The sequence below is a fragment of the Dicentrarchus labrax genome, unplaced genomic scaffold (genome assembly GCF_905237075.1).
Source record: "Dicentrarchus labrax unplaced genomic scaffold, dlabrax2021, whole genome shotgun sequence".
In the NCBI taxonomy this organism is placed as follows: Eukaryota; Metazoa; Chordata; class Actinopteri; family Moronidae; genus Dicentrarchus; species Dicentrarchus labrax.
In genome coordinates, this window is record NW_026136720.1 from 13053401 (window position 1) to 13074164 (window position 20764).

The window sequence follows — 20764 nt, forward strand, 5'->3', positions numbered from 1 at the left end:
AGCTTGTGTCTGTATGTGCCTTAAAGAGAAATGTGTATTGAAGGGTCATGCTGAATTGTATGTAGTGAGAAAGGGAGATAAGATGTGTGTGTGTGTGTGTGTGTGTGTGTGTGTGTGTGTGTGTGTGTGTGTTTGTAAGAGAAAAGAGGAGAGAAAGAGAAGTGAGATGGGAAGGAGAGGGTGGGAGGAAGAGAAAGAAATGGGGTGATGCTTGTGTGTGTGTGTGTGTGTGTGTGTGTGTGTGTGTGGTGGGGTGGAGGGCTGGTGGTGGTGGTGGTGGTGGGGGGGGGGGCAGGCACAGTCAGTTCTGATAACAGCAACAGTAGGAGGAGGATGAGCCGTGGGACCGCCCCACTCTCCCACAGATATAAATAGGAGGTGGATTTTTTTACTCCACTCATTTCTCCTGAAGGATGAGATCCCTGAAACACCTCAAACATCACTCCAGGAACAATGTGGTGAGTTTGTAACCTAAAGATGGAGAAAGATGTGTTGCTGCTAAGGGTTAGAGGGGCGGTGGTTACTTGTTTTGCAGTTTGTTAGTGAGGTATTTACACTCTTGTCTGTGTGTGAGTGTGAGAGGAAGCGAGATTACTTTTCACATTCATATGAGTACCGCAGTGGGAACATCTTTTCAAAAAGATAAGAGTTGTGTTTCTATCTCTGCTGCATGTTTTCTGCTGCTGCTCTAATTGTTTGTCCTTAGGTGTCTTTCAGATGCAACTTTAAATGTGAAAGTACGGACTCTTGCAATTACTACCCTACCTTCTCTTTCTCCTTGTCATTTGTCTTTTTCTCTTTCATTTTGTCAGCCTTTCATTTTCCTGTGCTTTTTCTTCTCTCTCCGGCTCCCCCTCCTTCCCTCCCTCCTTCCCCTCTTTCTCTCTCACTCACTCACTCACTCACTCACTCTGTCTTTCTGTCTCTCTCCAGCCCCCCCCACACACCCCCTCCCTCTCCTTTTCCTTTCTCTCTTCCCTCCTCTCACATGCTCACTCAATCTCTCGTTCCCCTTCCCTCCCCTCCCTCTCCTCCCCTCTTTCTTTATCTTTCAGCCCCTCCATCTCATTTCTGTCTCCGTCTCCCTCCCTCCACTCCTCCCCCGCCCACAGCTCTTTCTCCTTCTCTCCATACCTCCCTCCCTCTCTTTTCTCTCATTCGCACACATACACACACACTTTCAAATACACACCCAGTCTCTTTCCTTTTCTTTCTCACAAACACACAGTCTGTCTCTGTCTGACTACTTTAAAAGCAGTAATTATAAATGACGTGGTTATCAGGGCATCCAGGTCTACTCCCCTCTACCAACACACACTCACACACACACACACACACACACACACACACACACACACCTTTATTCTTGCACTATCTCCTCTTCCCTTTTCCCTTTTCTCCATCCACTCTTTTCTTCTCTCTCAGTATTGTGTCAGGAAAGGAAGCAGCTCTTACTGGTGTGTATGCCACAGAGTAAAGACTAGTGTGTAGTCTGACAAGAAAGTAGGGGTCAGAGATTCTCTCTATACATTTTCCTACCAGTCAGATCCATGCTGAGAAATAATCTAAAACCAGTGGCCTACAATACTCAAAATCTCCTTCACCACAGAGAGCCAGTTCGGTCATACCACAATTTCTTCCCCATAGTTCCACTGTTCCACTTTTACAGGTGGCAGGGTAAACATGTGCATGTGGGTCTGAAACACTTCCGAACCGTACAATTATGTTAGCAAGTCTTATGCATTGGTCTGGAATACAGAATGAGCTCGAAGCTCAATCGAATGTCTGTTATGGATATGAGACTGCCTGGCGGCATATATCATCTTGTTAAGGAAGCCCAGTGTGGCAGACATTATGAAGTCAGCTACGGCGAGTGTAGAGCTGAGGCGCTTTGCTCCTCATGAATGGGACAGATAGCTCCAGTGATGAGCTGACTTTGGTCAGCCAGGCTGCCCCGGGACCCCACAGGAAGTACTGAGGACAGTCCACGGAAGTCAACTTCCTGGCTGGACCTGCATCCCTTGTTGTGTTCTTTATTATTCTAAAGCCTGTCAAGGAAGGAAGCGGGGTGCTAACACAGATCTGCCTTATCTCCTCAATCGAATGTTCTGTGGATTTAGAGCAAAGAAACAAGGCGTAGTCCGAATGCGGCTTACACAGAGTAACCCTTAAAAACATTATCTTAATACTCTCCTGGAGTCCTGGTGAAGGAAGATTGTATTGCTTCTGGTTTCAGTCTGGAAAACTGAACCTTAAAAATTATATGATCATTTCAATATGATTGCAACACAAAACCTTTTATTTCTATTAATAGGAAGGTTACAATATCATAAGGCTACAATGGGGAAATTAGGTTTTATGAAAGATTGTGTAAGGCACAGTTGTAACAACGGAACATAATAATAAAAAAAAGACACAAGGACATATGATTTCTCGTCAGGTATTTTTTTAACTTGTTTTTTATATGTTATGTGTTTTCTTCCAGGAGGAGGAGAGTAGCCGCTTGGTGCGGACCTACCCCAAGATGACTGAGGGCCAAGTGGATGTGGGCACACAGACGGAGCCTGTGGTGGTGCTATCTCTGGCTCAGGCTGCCGTTCTTGGCCTCATCTCCCAGAATGAAATTTTTGGGGCAACCATTGCTCCTAATGGCTTTTACACAGGGGAACCCAGAGAGTGTCCCCCTCCTCCATCTGAGGCAATGGAGTATGAGTATGCTGACCAGCTGATAGGAGCCAACGGGGACTACCTGGCAGAGCCTGCTGGGGAGCCGGAGCCCCAGCCTCACTGCAGTGAAAGAAGACGGCCCGGACCCCGTGGGAGGACCAAGAGGCCCAGGAGTGACGGAGAATTACAGGGTCACCCACACAAAGTACAGACTCCACAAGCTCAAGTTAAAGGTGAACGGCTTGAGTCTGATACGCCTCCTTCCTGCATTCACTTGAACAGCAGGCGTAGCCCTGGAAAGTCAGAGGATCCAGTCATCCAACAAGGTTCTATGAAAGAGGAGCAGGCCTGCAGAAACTGTCCCTCATGTGTGAGAGATACATCCAGGCCACAAACAGACGGACAGTCAGAACAGGAACAAGAAGAAAACACTGGTAGAGAAAGAGAGAGGAAGGAAGAAGATCTGGTGGTGGAGGAAGAAGAGGAAGAGGCACTTAACCTCAAGACCAGTGGAGATACTGGCAGTCCGCTGGAGAACCGCTATTATGAATCCAATGAAGTGGCCTATGAGTCTGCTGACATGGCGCTGCCAGGAGAGTATGAGGAGAACAGCCAGGCCATGCTGTGGTCAGACCCAGAGGGCCTTGCCAGGCGAATGCAGATTGACCGCCTGGACATCAATGTACAGATTGATGAGTCCTACTGCGTAGACGTGGGAGAGGGTCTGAAACGTTGGAAGTGCCGCATGTGTGAGAAGTCATACACATCCAAATATAACCTTGTCACTCATATCCTAGGCCATAATGGAATTAAGCCCCATGAATGTCTACACTGTGGAAAGCTCTTCAAGCAGCCAAGCCACCTCCAGACTCATCTCCTCACCCACCAGGGAACCAGACCTCACAAGTGCACCGTTTGTGAAAAGGCCTTCACCCAGACCAGCCACCTGAAGAGGCACATGCTGCAGCATTCAGACGTCAAGCCCTACAGCTGTCGGTTCTGTGGCCGTGGCTTTGCCTACCCAAGTGAGCTGAGGACCCATGAAAACAAACACGAGAACGGGCAGTGCCATGTCTGCACCCAATGTGGTCTTGAGTTCCCAACCTATGCGCACCTGAAGCGCCACCTGACCAGCCATCAGGGCCCGACCACGTACCAGTGCACTGAGTGCCACAAGTCCTTTGCTTATCGTAGCCAGCTGCAGAACCACTTGATGAAACATCAGAACGTGCGGCCCTATGTTTGCCCCGAGTGCGGCATGGAGTTTGTCCAGATCCACCATCTCCGACAACACGCTCTCACTCACAAGGTACTGGCTGCGCACACCCTCGCACCGAAGGTACTGAAACCAAATGATGTGCCTTTGTCTATCAGTGTATGTGTTCGAAACAAAACCTTATGCAACCCGCAGATCACTACATCTTTTTTTTAAAGACAATTTTACACTTAGGGAGGTAGGGAAGTATTTTAGCTTCACTCAGTCAGAGTCCTCTGTCTGAATTCTCACAAAAAAGTATATTGCACACAACCTCTTTTTTTCAAAACCAGTTGCTTTGTAAACATAGTCTTCAAAGGCCTTGAATTTTTTTGTGTGGCTCAACCCCCCACTTGCATGTGTTTTGTGTTGTGTGGTGTTCGCAGAGCTACTTCCCTTTGTGTCTGATGAATCACCCTGGTCTTTCTCTCCATTTCATAATATTGTCTGTTTTATTCTATAGGGAAAAAAACATTTCTTTTCATGGCATTTGCTTTTGTTAAATATTAAAATAAAAGTTAAATAAATGTTGAAACCAAAAAAAAGTTTTATTCTTTCCATTGTTAGACTATTTCCACTCTGTCTCTCAACACTTGGGGGGGCTAATGTAATCTACATGAGTTGGATCAAAAGCCAGAATGCAAATGCTCACACATGCAAGCTTCTTGTGTGTTTTCTCTCTGTGACTCATTATTTATTTTCCTCTAAACCATATATTTAGCCAAATTAATTAAAAGGACCAAACACTTTTTGTTTTCCAAGGGTATGAAAGAATTCAAGTGTGACGTCTGTGCCAGAGAGTTCACCCTGTCTGCCAACCTGAAGAGACACATGTTGATCCATGCCAGTGTGAGGCCCTTCCAGTGCCACGTCTGCTTCAAGACCTTTGTCCAGAAGCAGACCCTTAAAACACACATGATTGTCCACCTCCCGGTCAAGCCTTTCAAATGCAAGGTGAGTGGCGCAAGTGGAGTTTTACTTCAAGACAAAATGTGTCCTGCTGTGATGGAGCGGGGAGGGGTACTGACTATTGGGCTTTTGTCTCTCAGGTGTGCGGAAAGTCGTTCAACAGAATGTACAACCTCCTCGGACACATGCATCTCCATGCCGGCAGCAAGCCCTTCAAGTGCCCCTACTGCACCAGCAAGTTCAACCTGAAGGGTAACCTCAGCCGACACATGAAGGTCAAACACGGCATCATGGACACCTCGATAGATGGACAAGGTAAATACCTCCATTAATTATGCTTAATTACACACTCTGATTTGAAACATATCAAACTCCTTGATGACAGCTGAATTTGTTGATGGGTTATGTGTGGCAAATTTCCTACTGAGACTGCTCGGTGGGCTTCATGTCGCATTATTGTCACTCGGTCTGTCCCTAATGCACTTTGACTCAGCATGTACTGTAATCTAGTGGCCAAGTGTTTTGATGTTTCTCTGTCACTCCCTCCCTGTGTGTTTAGTAAATATAGCAGTGCCTGGATTAGACATGCCTGTCTCTATCAGTAGAGACTGATACTGAGGCACGGGAGGAGGGGCTGTCCTCAATGAGGCCATGTGTCTTTAGGAAGAGCTCTGTATGTGTGTGTTATTGAGGACAGTGTGGGATCATATTTATGTCTGCTTCCTTCTTCAGAACCCCCCCAAGACACAGAAGGCCAGGAGGACTACGAAGAGGAGAGCTTTGAATTCAGCGAGCGAGAAAACCGGGCTAACAACAACAACACACCAGACATTGCTAAACTATCTCAAATGGAGTATTACAGCACCTATGGGAAGGGCGCAGGGCGCTTCAGCACAGCATGAATTATTAAAATGACCCCAAATTGAATATAAGTGTGAACTAATGAAAACGGGATTCTTTTTTTTTGTTGTTTTTTTTTTTTTTGCTGTTAAAGACATAGTGCTTGGGTTGTTCTTCAAGGGTATGGAGAAGCCCAGCAAACTGCACATTCATATGCACTGGAATCACTCGTAAAGATACAAACTTTGGATGTGTATACTTTTTACATTACATATTTCTCATCTCTAAAACACAGCAAATCTACTGAATAAATATATTATATATGAGAAAAGCGGACTGTCTAAAACAGGAGATTTAGGTAAGAAAAAAGAAAACTATATAAATAAGTACAAGTTTAACTACGGGAACATCATTTGAGCCTAATTTGAAAAGCACATTTTTAGCTACAAGCATTAAAAGCATATGGTGTTGTAGTGCACTTATTCATTCAGACAATCCCTGTCTCTCTGTCTCTCTCAGTCTGCTGGACTAAACTAATGTGAAGTGTTAAAGAAGGGAACAAGTGTTACAGTTCATTTCACTTGCCAAACCAAATCAGGTTGCAGAGGTTAATTCTTTTTAATTCATACTGTGATAAATTAAATTTGAGGTCGCAAAATGAGTTTAAGTCCACTGGATTTGCAATCCGGGTTTTATTGTATATTATTGTACAGAATGTATCAGTCATCTTGTATGTTGGCTGGTACCGTAATCAGTGCATTGCACTGAGGACCACTGTGTCTACTTTTTAGGTTTCTGCATTAACAAGCATCACCTTGTATTGATCTCTAGTCTATGAATGTAATTGTTTCTGTGGAATGTTTTAAAGCGCTAATGAAAAGAAAATCAAAATACCCTTTTTAATGGTAGGACCCCTTTACCAAAGAATTGGATCAAATCTTGCAGCTACTGGCACTGCAAGTCTCTTTTCCTTGCTGTTGTGTTGAGCTGGGACATTGGATTTCTTGGGGTCCAATCGCAGACCTCATGAAATTACATTCAGGTTCCCCTCCCACCCATCTGTAGATCTCTTCAAAAGATTACCACAGAGAACAGACTGTGGTACAGCTTCTCTTTCAACAAACCTAACCCCCCCCATACAGGCCTTCACGAGACAAGACTGCAACATTTTTCAAAAGCAATGCAAACCCTGCATTTGTTTTTTTATGGATGAATCTCAACAAGAATTGTCCCAAAAAAACTCGGACAGAAATATTAAGTGCCCCAGTGTGTCTGCGAGAGCATGCCATCCATCATGCTGTACACTGGTCTCAAGTGATGAACGACAACCTCCCAACATGTGACAGGGCCATGGACCTTGTGGAAAATGATTTGGGAAATGCTCAATATATTCAGTTTCCCAGTGCTTAGCTTTTCAAACTTGTAACCTGCAAACAAGGTATCCATTTGCAATGTTGATATAGCGCATTTAAAATAAAAATGCTCAATTTTGTGAGTTTTTCAGCTTCTGTGTTCATTCCATCACTGTTTTAGTGGTGATACAAAGAGGAAGATGTTCCAACTTAAATGGCTTTCTGTATTAGACATTAGTGTGGGGATAATATGGATAGAAATGTATGTACAATGTTGTGTACCAGACAATACTGTAAAATAATAAATTTATTTACATTTAAAATGATTGATCTTTGTTTGTTTTAAAACAATATCAACACATATAGTGGGTCAAACAAGTGATTTATTGGCAAATATGTTTGACATAGGCTTCTGTCCGGCCCAAGGCATTACACAGTATTGAATACAGTACTTCACATTACAAAAATAAAACCTTGCAAATAATGGGACAGATAGTTAGGGAGGTATCAGGTGGAGGGACAGCTGTCAACCATTTAATAACCTAATAGAATACGACGTAATCCTAAAGACAGTACATTGTTTTACTTCAGGGAAATGCAAGTTACTTTATTGACCTTTTAAGTTAAAAATGAGGTACAAAAACAGATGAGTGACACTGCCATCTCCAAGCTAACCATATTCTTTCAAGTCCTTCACTTGCCGAGGGCTTTATCCAGATTTGTCTTGATGGCGTCGAGGAAGTCTGTAGTATTGACGTAGTGCTCATTCAGCTTGACACTGAGAAGACAAGACAGATCAGAAAATTCAATACCATACTTTAGGAAACACCACAGAACTGTAGCAATACAATCAGCTACCTTAGTTATTAGAGTTTAGCATGAATTAATGTTGTTGGTTAATAACAAGAGCAACATCATTATAACCATTATCATTATTACCTAAGCATTAGAATGAGCAAGATGCATGATATAAACTTTAAACACAATATGACTTGGTGCTACATGACACTTTTATTATTATTATTATTATTATTATTATTATTATTATTATTACTACTACTACTATTATTATAAAAATGGCTGCCCTCCTGCATTAAATCAGATGTGTCAGCTGCAATGCCTAATGGAGGAAAAACGCTTAAAGGAAAAAAGGCTAAATGTGCTCAAGCTAGCAGGTGAGCCAATGTAACTAATAGCTAATGTAGTACATACATTACACCAGTCCTGTGCAGAAACAAGTTGGTGAACAAGGTGGCACAAACCTCCAACCAGGGTTACACAACCCTTACGCAAGGGTTTAATAAAATGTAAATCTTTCAGCTGTACCTGGGTCTTAATGGACAATTGTGCAATACATAATGTGCATTTGTTCATTAGAAATAAGCAAAAATGCTCTTCTGATCAATATTTCACAATCTTCAGGATCCTTCAAAATTTCCTGATTAATACATTTTTTCTTGGACCACAGCCTAACTTTCCAAACGTAAAAAAAAAAACTCCTCAAACCTAACACCGTGTGGGCGACATACGACATACCACGAAAAACAAGATGAGGGCATGTTTGGGATGAAGTTTCGATTTACAAACCTGTATTACAAGTTGGGAGGTCAGTATAAAGGGTAAATAACAGCCTGTCTTGTGTCAGTGTTTCAGACTGATGTTGGTGGTTTCATTCAAAGTGAAACACCAAACATTTATTCTTGTGTGCCATTATAGGCTTAATGTCCCAAAACATAAAGATGCTCCATGGACTAAATGGATACATACTTCAAATTAGGGCTGCAACTAATGAGTTTTTGTATGATTGATTAACCTGCACATTATTTTCCGAGGTTGGTTGATAGAATATCAGAAAAGAGTGAAAAATGGACAAAAAAAAATTTCCTGAAGCTTATAGCTATATCTTATCTTATACAGTAGGACAGAGAAAATCAACAAATCCTCACAACTGAGATACTAGAACTATGGTACGTTGATTAATAGATCATTAAAATAGTTGCAGATTTCTATTTATTTTCTATCTACTAATTAACTAATTGTCTTATCTCTACTTTCAATCTTATTCCCCACTCGTGGATTACATGAAATACTGAATCTACAATGTATCCAATTCTTTTTTGTTCCCAAAATATTTATTATACATTAAATTTACATCTATGTCCTTTGCAATCATGAAATAAAATAAAATAAAATAGTTGCACACATTTATTCTACATATTTTTGTGGTGATATCCTATAGATAAGAGCTTTCCATTACTTATTTAAGTACTCTCTGGGGCCCAAACCCTTCCTTACACCTTCAGAAAACTCACAGGTAAAACCTGTTTATGTAACTGCTCTACCTCGAGGACATTTAAGTTTGTTATAGTTCAGCCATGAATATTTGATTCACTGATGACGGCATTCAAATTGAACATGTTAAGGGTCTGTCATGGATGTGATGCATGTACGATACTCAGTGTGGACAAAGATCTCTTTTGGATATTTTCAGCACCTTGTTGAATCTCTGGCTGATCTGGAGTCAAAACTACTAAGAGGGGCAAAAACTAGGTGTATATCACCATCATCTTCATAAGCAAAACGTTAACACTGAGATGTCAGAACTACACTGTATAATATAATATAAAAGTATTAATACGTAAATTAACTTACTTGGACAGGCCGTGGATGCAGCCTGCGAGGTCCTTGGTCATTGTGCCACTCTCAACAGTCTCGACACACACCCTCTCCAGAATCTGGGAGAACCTGCAGATAAACAAAGACATTTAGAAAAGGCATGTTTTATCCCAGGTTTAGTATGTTTACTACAAATTTAAAACATCTCTTACTTCACTAGATCAGGGTTGCCATCAAGTTTGCCACGATGCTCCAGGCCCCTGGTCCAGGCAAAAATACTGGCAATAGGATTGGTGCTGGTCGGCCTTCCCTGAAAGCAGAGTCGAGGATCATGTTAGAGCTTTTAACCACTAAACTATAATGCTATAATGTTTATTTTTATTATTATTATTATTATGATGAATGTAAAGCATTTATTTGCTAGTTTTAGACATCTAAGCATATATCTAATTTTCACCACACGATGGCAGTATAACTCCACAGATTACACACACTGTTTGCAAGGCCATAATTTTGCCTTTGACATTTTCAGTTTCATTGCCCAGGTTTAAATGTTTTCCAAATATAGAGCTCCAATATGGATAAAGATGGTTACTAACCTTCTGATGCTCGCGATAGTGCCTGGTCACAGTGCCGTGGGCAGCCTCAGCCTCAATAGTCTTGCCGTCAGGGCACACGAGAACTGATGTCATCAAACCTAGGGAGCCAAAACCTAAAATCGGGAAACACAAAATGTACAAACCGTTCTTTAAAGCAACTCACATCTGCTCAAAACTGGCAAGCATCCCAAATGCTTATAAGTATTTCGTAACAACATTACGAACATTTCCCATGAAGCAGTAGTTGTGTTGATTTCCAAATTTCTCACCTTGTGCAAGGATATCAGACTGAACATCTCCATCGTAATTCTTGCAAGCCCACACAAAGGCTCCAGAAGATTTCAGCACTTGGGCAACCATATCATCAATAAGCCTGTGCTCATACCAGATCTTCAGTTTGTCAAACTCTGGCTTGTAGTGCCTGTAGGAAGCACAAACATAATAAGTTAAAGCTACATTTTCCATTTTTTTTAACCTTCTTTTATAACACAAGTGAGAAAAGTGGTTTCATTTTTCTATAATATTGCACCAAATCCTAATTACTGTAATCATTTTGTACATAAGCATGAATGCAATTCTAGTAGTAAGTATTTTTACAGTGTTCTATTTTACCATTGAGCAAAAAAGTAATTCCACAAAACATTTTGCAGCCAATTTTGTATAGAAGATTGAAACACCAATAAAAACACAAAGATAGAAGACACTTACTTTTGAAAGATATCCTCGAAGATGTCTTTAAATCTGCCATCATAGGCTTTAAGAATGGTGTTCTTTGTGCTCATGTACAGGGGCCACTTCTTGCCAATGGCATACTGGAAGCAGCTGTGTGCAAAGCCTGTGATTGACTGTTGGGGGGAAATACAAACAGTTCACAACTACTGTAGCATTTTATCAGTAGTACAGAGGTTAACAACCTTCCCCTTGTCAAGTTGAAAGTCATCTATTCTGACCTCTGATGTTGTTAAAACAAACAGACCTGTGCTGATGAAGGAAAACTAAACAGTAGCAAAGCCGGCTGACAAGAGGTTAGTCTACTCCAACGACTGCTGTGTCAATTTTACAGAAAGCCTTAGGCAGAATGTAAAAGCAATCTCAGGTTTTCTTTGAGCACAAAAGAGATTTAAAATTCAAATTGCAATCTCACAGTAATATGAGGAATAACTGCATAAACACTCCATATGCCTAAATGGGCACATATTTGGGAAAAAATTTGTAACTACTGGCAGAATGAATTCATTTTGTATTCATTTTTCTTTTCCTTTGTTCCTCTCAATGATAAATGAATATATTTTTTTTAAAGCAATAGATACAGAGAAAAGGTCCCACACACTTACACCTACATTTTGTTAGCATTCAGACATTCTGACAAGCATCTTACTCGTATATATTCTATCCAGAGAGTGGCTTTAGAACACAATTATCCCACAATCCCATTAAAAGAACAAAAACAACAATTAATTGCCAACTGCTAACTAGTATTTCATCTGTGTAAAAAATAGACAACTATTAAATACACATCAACAAGTAGTATTCTGAGTTGAGCACATAATTATTCACTAGCACACAAAATATGCAGTGGAAAATAGCCCCCTCCAAATACACCATTTACTCCCGCTTGAGTAACATTTGCTAAAAACTACAGCTGTTTTAGGGAAATGATTTAGCCTGACGTAGTTATTCCTGACCCTCAAGATTTACGTCTTCGGTAGGAACTAAATGTCCACAGAAAGGTCAAGAAGTAAGAAAAGTATTGAGAGACTACTTTGTTTTTGTTTTTTTATGAGATTTGTTATGAATACCAAACACAGAATACTGTCAGCCTTAACCTTTAAATAAAAGTATCCACTCACCTCATCTGTGTTGTACATGCCCATTCCACAGCCACCGGCAGGAAAGTCATAGACCTCCCATTCCTTGCCTGCACTACCATCAGTGGGTGAGAAGATGATCTTGAATTTGCCGGGCTGGTCCACAACAAAGTCTGTAGCTCTGTACTGTAGAAGAAACACAGCCAGTTTCATTAACTCTAAGAAATCTGATTATCAGTGAAATTGACTGGTTTGTTACTTGTTACATTGTCTTCAATTGTTAGATGAGACTCACCTGGTCGCCAAAGGCGTGTCTGCCGATGGTGATGGGCTGCGTCCAGCCTGGAACAAGCCTGGGAATGTTCTTGCAGATGATTGGCTCACGGAAGACGGTGCCGCCCAGGATGTTCCTGATGGTTCCATTGGGGCTCTTCCACATCTTCTTCAGGCTAAACTCTAAATATAAAGACACTGAAATTATTCTAGGAAACATGCTACAGAGCACCACACAACACTATCATTAGTTAGAGTACTATCATAACTTTAGCCCAACCAACACAGAATTTTTGAGGTTTATACCAAAATGGATATTTGCAAGTTTTAAAATATCTGAAGGGTTCCCTTAAAATTTGTTTTGTAACAATTGCAGCCAACAAATGTACTGGACGGGACATTTTACAGTTAAAAATAACTTGAATTTGAATCCCAGCATGCTCATTGTAAATCCTGCTGTTGCATTTACCTACAACATCTGTACAATAATAAATAATTTAATTGGACTTCTGTCATTAAACTGTAAATAACATACAATTAAAATGCAAATAGTTATACAGAAAGTGAAATGGGATTTGTTTTGTGACAGTCAATGTTTCTAAAGCAGTCTCTTTCTTAACCAAGCTAGGTTTTTTATCATTGACATGCCTTAAATCTTTCAAAACCAGTAAACTGTAATCAGCCTTGCATCCCAAACTTTGATATCAGTTGCTGTCAGCCCTGTAGCAACCTACACACCCAGGCCATTTTCCAAATCAGCCTTCTTCACACTTTAATTGTGTAAACTGCATTGTAAATACCTTGTATTATCTCGCCTGTGAATATTTTTCTCCATTAAAACTTCCTAAACTATTCCACGTCAATCTATGGATTTAAGAACTTAATATAATAATGCCCTAGTTGGGAGTCAGGATTTCAGAGCTTGTTAAAGTTCAACCAGTTGTGCTTTCATTATACACTATGAGACAAATAGATTGTGTTGCTCCCTACATTGTATTAAAAATAGTTTGCCTTGAGGTGAATAATAACAGTAACAAAACCACTAGCAATGAAGGCTTGTTCCACACCTGTCACTCGGTCTTCGTCGGGTGTGATGGTGGCACACTTAACCGCAACATGGTACTTCTTAGTAGCCAGGGCAGAGTCGATGGTGACCTGGTCGTCAGTCTGGTCACGGTACGGCAGACCCAGGTCATAATACTTCAGCTCCACATCAACATTGGACAGGATGAGCTGAAGGAGCACAACATTAAAAATACACAAGACAAGCATTAGCATTAACAAACTACACTTGTTGCTGTCTAGAAAATTAGATTCAGTCTGGTTTCCGAAGACTAAATAAAACATCCTTAAATGCAATCCATTTTGGGACTACAGGGATTGAGATATCAAACTGAAGTAGAGGCTATAAACATATCAAGAATATAAAAATAAATCAGCTAAACAAATCTTATTTATATGGTGTATAATGCATTGCAAAGTGTGTTTATGTGTGCATGATTACATTATTTATGTGTTTACCGGTATGCTTCCTTTTGAAAGAATCAAACTCATCAGTTGTCAGAAAACATTCAAGCATTTAAAATCTCATGCTTCCCCACGTTTTCTTCCTGAGTCAACGCACCATCTGCTCTCTCTGTAGGCAATCAGCCAGTGACTGAATGAAACATCACAGATGCCCCTCCCCCCGACATCATACATATATAATCCTCCACGTAACCCTCCCCTCACATCCACGTGTCAGTCTGTGATTTAAAAATAGGCGAGTCAGACAGTGTGGGCAAGTCCTCCTCTGAGACTCACTCCAGTGTTTCTGTGTTCACCCCTCTACCCCTGAGTGCCACTTTATCACCTTCTCTTTAATGAACTCCCAGATGATCCTGGTCATCTCATCTCCGTCCATCTCCACCACTGGCTGGGCCACTTTGATGCGTTTGTCGGCATCTGTCAATCACACATAGAACAGAGTTCAAGTAAAGGCAGCTTTTCATTCACCACAAAATGCTTATTTATTTATGGGACAACTACTGCTGAATAAAACACAGGAAACTCCACTGATTGGAAAAAAAGAGATCCTGTTTTTAGGCTATCTGCAAAAGGACAGGCAGCAGCATTTTCCGTTTCCTATTTCCTTTACGTTTGCCAGATAATATCTGTGCAACTCCCAATCATTCACATAGATTAATTTGCCTATTTTCTTATTTAATCAATGAATCGTTCAGGCTATGAAGTGTCATAAAGTAGTGAAAAAAGGTATCATTACAATTTCTAATATCTTTTCTTCTTAGATATTATCAAAAGGATACCTTGTGGTGTTTTCTTGTAAGCTAACAAAAGGCTAACAAATGTAAACATGTTTACATTTAGTGTTCTTACCAAAATGCATTATGTGGGGTCAACAAACGGGATGAATGTATTTCCTTCCTCACAAAAGATTTGAATAACCAAGTATTTCTCAACTAGTAGTGGTCATATTTACGTTTTTCTTGCTAGCAGTCTAGCTCCCTGGATTTTGTCAGGATTTGTTTCTTAATGCATTACCGTCCTAGACAGTCAATCAGTGGAATAACCTACATTTCGCATCGGGAAAGCGCTGCGTTGCCGAGCGTCTGCATGTGATACAAACAAAACGGGACCCACTTACAACCCACTGCTAGTTGCCAAAAACTCCACGGGGTGCCTTTAAGCTGTAGTTGTAACCCTAATTATAACTCACATTTCATGAGAAAAAACCAATTCAAGGTCTCCAGTTACATAAAGATTTGTACTGGTTTAATTCTTAATATGCAGTCTACGGTTTTACTCTACAACTATTTGGATCCAGAATGTCATTTTGCTCAAAATTCTGGTATTATTTCCTGTTTCAGTGTTTTTAAACACATTTAAACTTTAATAACTCAAAGAGGGGTTTATTTTCCCACCACCATGACTTTTGAGAAAGTGAGCTGTTCTTTGCTTTCCAGTTGGATCACCTTAGATTAGGATCTCTAATCATATCAGCTCTCATTCTGGACAGTGTATGAAAGTCCTGCCAGCAGGACCATTGCAGTGAATAGAAAAGTACAGGGGGAGGTGCAGAGGATCAAGTGACTATTTCCCAGCCAAATTAATGCTCCCCCACTGCTACCAAAGCCTTCCTAGAATATTCCAAGTAAACATACGGAGTCTGGTGAAACCGTTACACAACAAATTTTACTTATACACACACACACACACACACACACACACACACACATATATTAAGTGAATTCAATAAAAAAATCCAACATCCACATGGGACATTTGACCTAGCTGGGATTATGAAGCCTTGGTAACACCTGTTAAAACAGCCTGTGCTCTGTCCCCATGCTCTTAATATGACATGCGCCCTACCGACTACCGAGACATGGTGACCATGACGCACTGAAAATAACCTCATAGCAAAGACAGTCGTGACCTTTATGTTGCTCAGTAGAATGAGACAGACTAAACTAAATGACAAAAGTAAAAGCATTATCCTAGTGCTACTGGTTCGGGTCAGTATTTTGGAGCAACCTGCTTCTCAAAAAACACAGAATTTGTCACCAACATTGGTGACTGTGAAAGACAACATCAGAGTTGTCCTCACCAGCTATTGTTTGAGCAGATCATATACTCCTTAACCTACTGAGCAGCAACCACTTGGGCATTGTTTAGGGAATTTATCATTTTAGCCTAGTAGATGATGTCTAAAAGGAAACAGAATCATTTTGTTAGTTATATCTTAAATTTATCCACCAAGATGAGTGAAGTTACTCCACAACAGGAAATGGACAGAATCATTGTGCCTGTCCCACATTTTATGTTTACAGTAACTTGTATAGAGATAATGTCATTGCAGCAATATTCCATTGTTATCAGATGTAATGTAATTATTTCTTTGTGAAACTGGACAGTAAACTGAATATTTTGTGTATTTTATACAATTAGTTGGACTTTAGCTTATAGATATTTTCTCACCATTTTCTGACTATTATATAAATCAAATGATAAACTGATAAAGAAATTGGCAGATTAATCAATAATGAAAATAACCATTAGCTGCTGTCCTATTAGTCATCAACATGTATTGAATATTGAAAACAGTCCCATCAAATAGACTAGAAAACATATTTTCCATCACTCCTACTGTATATACTGTTCATGACAGAGGTTGGCAGTAGAAATATTAACCCTTAGGTGTTATTATCAGAAAACTGTAAGCACCTTAAGAGATGAGCTGAATTTTTGTTCCTTTAAATGATCCTTCTTCATTTCCGCTGCAATTGGAACAACAGTATTTGCCGTAGTGCATCATGGGTCAGTCATTATCAGCCACTGCTTGGCATAATTTCTCACTCGTCTAACCTAAATCTGCTAAAACAGGGCTCTACTATCACAGTGCGGGGGGAGGGGAGCGCATGAGGGAGCTGAGTAGGTTATGTAACTTCTGAATGTATCAACAAAGTGGACACTGAAGGGCGAACTGAAACAAAGTCATGTGGGTCTGTTTGCCATCATTGGCACATACATTTAGGATAGGTCTGCAAGATTTTTCCCTCCACTGGTAGCTTGAGATGAAGCTGGTCAGTGGCAGAAAAGTAAACAAGACTAACAATATAACCAAGCATTCAGTGCCAACTTACAGTATTAGCATTTTTAAACACCCTATCCTGTCTGCAGCACAGGGTTTTTACAACTAATTTGAGAAAAGAACTGTAAGCCTGGTGCCTGTGATCTTTACTATGTGCTCAACACTGAATTGTGCAATATACATTATTGGCAAGCAGTCAAAGAGTGTCTCAGACAATGTGTGCACAAGATGACACCAGTAACCTCTGTCGATGTGTCCTCTCTGGTTAACTTTCAACACAAGGAGGCAAGCCTTAAAGCCCTTGAGTTTTAATCCTATACCTAAAAAAGACATTCACTAGGTAGAGAAGGTCAGTTAATAAACTGTTAAAACCATACTCGAAATGTTCACCAAAAAAGGAAGCTGTGGCAAATGCAAGGCTTCAAAGTTGACAAAATAAAGTTGGAGACAAATGGGCGGGGGGGATTACACCTTCCCTTTGTAGAAGAAACAGCACGTTGGCCAATTTTATGACCGTGTGAAATTTAAAAGGGCCTGTAACCGCAGCTATCAACTGCATGTTGTGACTTTACTATGACTGCAATTAAAAAAATTAAATTAAAAAAAGCTTTTAATCTTAAAGTCACAATCACAGCGAGGTCAGAGAGAGAGTGCCACACTGCTTTGTATCCCTGATCATTCATGAATTAAACCACAAAACGCAGGGACAATGCTGCCACAGGTTGGCTTACAAATTGGATTGAAGAGTAATGGGAGTACACTTTTAAACAGTTTGAGTTGAGTTTTATCTACCCGAGACATTCCTGATGGTGGAAAACTGGGCTACTATCATTCACTACTGACAGCTGGGTACACTACAAAGCTCAAATGTCATGTTGATTCAATCACACACACACACACACACACACACACACACACACACACACACACACACACACACACCACAGTCAAAGTGCCCTTCAACTGACCCACTACTTTATAAACACTAACCAGTGTAGCTAGTTTGGGCAGCATGGAGACGTGTATCTACAACACAGCAGAGCCCATAGATTCAAATTCCTGCTGTATGAAATTTGGTAAAAATTTCTGCAGATGCCCCACGTGATAAATCCTGGATGCCTGCTCCAAAATCAGACCACCCAAAAAATAATTAAAAAAAAAGCAACTAATTTTGGCTAATCTCCTGGCACTGATCTAAATAAATTCACATGCAAACGCTTAAAGTCAATACCCAATAACGATATGAGCTGGGTTAAGAGCCACAAAGCTAGAATCAGAAGTGGTGAATCGTGCAGGTTTAAGCTGCAGAGTGAATGTAACCCAGATGGAAAACATTATGTAGAACGGAGCGAGCGGCAGCCATTGCTCTCTATAGCGGAGTCTCGTATGCGGTGGTTGACCTCGGGAAGAAAAAAAAGTTTTCCAAGTCAGTGTCGCACTAAACACGATGGCTGAAGAGCAGCACATCAGTTCACAATTAGGACATTTTGATTTAACTTAATTTTGCATGTAATAGTCACAATCTTATCCCCCAGTCGTGAACAATGACATTTCCGCTCAGACAGCTTTAAAAAAAAAAAAAACGGAAGATTCATTTGATTCATCCGCTGCCAGTTTCTGCGGCGCAATTCGCCTCCTTGGTTTATCTCTATTTTTTCGAGGTTAAGTGTCGAGTAAACATGCCCAGTCGTATCTGCTTTAACAGTAGACACATTAAAATCAACATCCCATTCATTAATGCGACCGCATTTTCTCCATATCGCCACGAACTGTTCCTCCAAACTTTGGATGGGGAAGACAAAGAGAGCTCTCTCTCCCCCTCGGCTCGTCGTTTCGCTTTCTCGGCCCCCTTCATCTCTCTCTCTCGACGACTACAGCCACATTATTATCAAAACAACCTGCAATTCACCTGCCATAAAGCAACCACTAAGTGAGTCCAGGGGCGTTAAGAGCATCTCTAACCCCTCAGCTCAAATCATTAATACTATTAACAGCATCCCAGCTGGTTAGCAGCGGACGCAACTTGGCTAGCATGGCTGCGTAGCACGGCGCCCCCAGCTTCTACAGGCTGTTGTTGTTTTATTTATTTTTTTAATCATTTGTGGCTGTCTGTGCTCGTCTGACATTATCCAAATGTAACGGGAGCAACACCAATATGGAGCAACACACTGATGCTGAGGATAGCACCGGTTCTCTCTCTCTCTCACTCTCTCCACTCACAGTTTCTTTGAGGCTGGCAGTTTGCAGCCGGCGCAAGCACCGCGGGGTTTCTGGAGAAAGCAGCGGCCGACCTCGAAAGAGAGCTGAGGACTTTCAAATATCCAGCCATGTCTCGGCCCGAATCACTTTTTCTTTTCTTTTTTTGTTGTTGTTGTTGTTGTGCGGTTGACACTCGACGGAAACTCCGAGCGAAGAGGGGGCAAAGCGCTCCTTGGCTCGCTGCAATATAGCGAGCAGCTCAGCACCGCCTTTCTTCCCTCCCCGGCGGGACACGCTGGGTGCTACGTCAGGGTCAGAGGAGGGACCGAAAACGAGAAACAAGACAGCGGTTAAAAACCCTCGAGCAGTTTCTCCACCGGACAGACACCAAACAGGGTCCTAAGTTCCCCTAAACCCAGTTTGCGAAGTACTCTTCATCAGACATAAGTGTTTTAATGAAGGTTTGGTCTCTAAAATACTCCAAAAAGACATTTTATGCTGCAACAATCCCTAAAATGTCTCATTTCTTTCTCTCTAAACAGTTGGGGTGCATGTTGAGATGTTTTAGGCTTTTCTTGCAATGAAATTGCAGGAGAAAGTGAAATAATTCATTAAAAAAAGTGAAGGCAACTTGTTCCAGTGAGACAGGGATTGGTGGAATTTGCTCAATTGTTCCTGGAGGGACTACAATATGCTATTTTTGCCATGCATTCCTATTTTTGGATTATGTGTTAACTATTAATGACTCATCATTCATTCACTTTAAAAAGGATACTTCTGTTCTTGCCATCACCATTGAAGCATGGCAGCCCAATATAATTGACTAAAATATGCACCCTGAGCTCCCCTGGTAGCCGTGGTACAGTTCACACACTGCCTAACCCTAACCCTAGAACTGGGGGAGGTATAGGACCCTGGCTTGTTCCCATTATGTGCCACAAAAGTCTGAGGGACATAGGACACTAATGGGAACATATAAGTGACCCCATCCAGAGTGAGCATATCAAGGTCACTGACCGCTGTATAAATGTGGGTTATTGATTTCGTCAGAAAACTCCCACTACATGGCTGTTTGACACTTAATGCTTAATAAAGGGGCAGTGTGATTTAGTACACTTCCCTAGAGTTGCAGGGCGTACAAGAAACAGTTTTAAACAGAATATCCTGACATATATTTTTAGATGGATCAAGCTCCCCCAACACACTGTATCCTGCATAACGCCACTCAAACCCTGATGACATAATCAGGGTCAGTTTTTCAGATTTTGGATGACATTGTTTAACTGTTGTCACAGGCTGAGTGGTACTCCCTGAGCTTGATGTGTAAAATCAGTGACCTTTAAAAAGCTTGCCAACACTTTTCCTATGTGACCTGTTGAATGTCTGTTGCACTCAACAGTGAGTTTGCAGGAATATTATCATTTTGAATATTTAAAAGTATTCTGTATTACCCACAAAATGTATATTATGTGTTTGTCTGTGTGTGCTTTGTCCATACTCAAGGTCAATAGGAGGTTTTATTATGCAGAGATATACATTATTATGTAGGGTAAATGCAAACTATGGAAAGTATTCCTAAAGATGTGAGTTATTAGAAGAACATGGATTTATGTGGTGCTAGCTGTTTATCTTGCTAAACATACCGAGGGATAATG

General features: G+C 40.9%; 2 protein-coding genes across 3 annotated transcripts; one reads left to right on the plus strand and one right to left on the minus strand.

The window, feature by feature from the left end:
* Positions 1-352: 352 nt before the first annotated feature.
* Positions 353-7163, plus strand: znf710a (zinc finger protein 710a). 2 transcript variants are annotated; one of them, XM_051381513.1, is made up of 5 exons: positions 353-458; positions 2486-4006; positions 4685-4876; positions 4972-5146; positions 5564-7163. In XM_051381513.1, exons 1-5 carry the CDS (start codon positions 414-416, stop codon positions 5731-5733), a joined length of 2103 nt encoding a protein of 700 aa, XP_051237473.1. In that variant the 5' UTR covers positions 353-413; the 3' UTR covers positions 5734-7163. The 2 variants fall into 2 exon arrangements, with proteins under 2 accessions (XP_051237473.1, XP_051237474.1); XM_051381514.1 differs by having other exon boundaries at positions 2486-3976.
* A 225-nt stretch (positions 7164-7388) lies between these two features.
* idh2 (isocitrate dehydrogenase (NADP(+)) 2) lies at positions 7389-19368 on the minus strand. The gene is made up of 11 exons (XM_051381517.1): positions 19131-19368; positions 14172-14263; positions 13387-13552; positions 12342-12502; positions 12089-12232; positions 10947-11083; positions 10508-10659; positions 10239-10351; positions 9852-9949; positions 9676-9768; positions 7389-7801 (listed from the first exon to the last, which is right to left on the minus strand). Exons 1-11 carry the CDS (start codon positions 19237-19239, stop codon positions 7717-7719), a joined length of 1350 nt encoding a protein of 449 aa, XP_051237477.1. The 5' UTR covers positions 19240-19368; the 3' UTR covers positions 7389-7716.
* Between the last annotated feature and the right edge of the window lie 1396 nt (positions 19369-20764).

What these genes read in the sequence shown, in the direction of transcription:
- znf710a (XM_051381513.1), top strand. Translation starts at nt 414, where the DNA reads ATGAGATCCCTGAAACACCTCAAACATCACTCCAGGAACAATGTG. An exon ending in ATCACTCCAGGAACAATGTG is followed by an intron (nt 459 to 2,485) that starts GTGAGTTTGTAA and finishes GTTTTCTTCCAG; the next exon opens with GAGGAGGAGAGTAGCCGCTT. An exon ending in CGCACACCCTCGCACCGAAG is followed by an intron (nt 4,007 to 4,684) that starts GTACTGAAACCA and finishes TTGTTTTCCAAG; the next exon opens with GGTATGAAAGAATTCAAGTG.
- idh2 (XM_051381517.1), bottom strand. Translation starts at nt 19,239, where the DNA reads ATGGCTGGATATTTGAAAGTCCTCAGCTCTCTTTCGAGGTCGGCCGCT. An exon ending in CGACGAAGACCGAGTGACAG is followed by an intron (nt 12,503 to 13,386) that starts GTGTGGAACAAG and finishes CTTTATATTTAG; the next exon opens with AGTTTAGCCTGAAGAAGATG. An exon ending in TGCATCCACGGCCTGTCCAA is followed by an intron (nt 7,802 to 9,675) that starts GTAAGTTAATTT and finishes TTGTCTTCTCAG; the next exon opens with TGTCAAGCTGAATGAGCACT.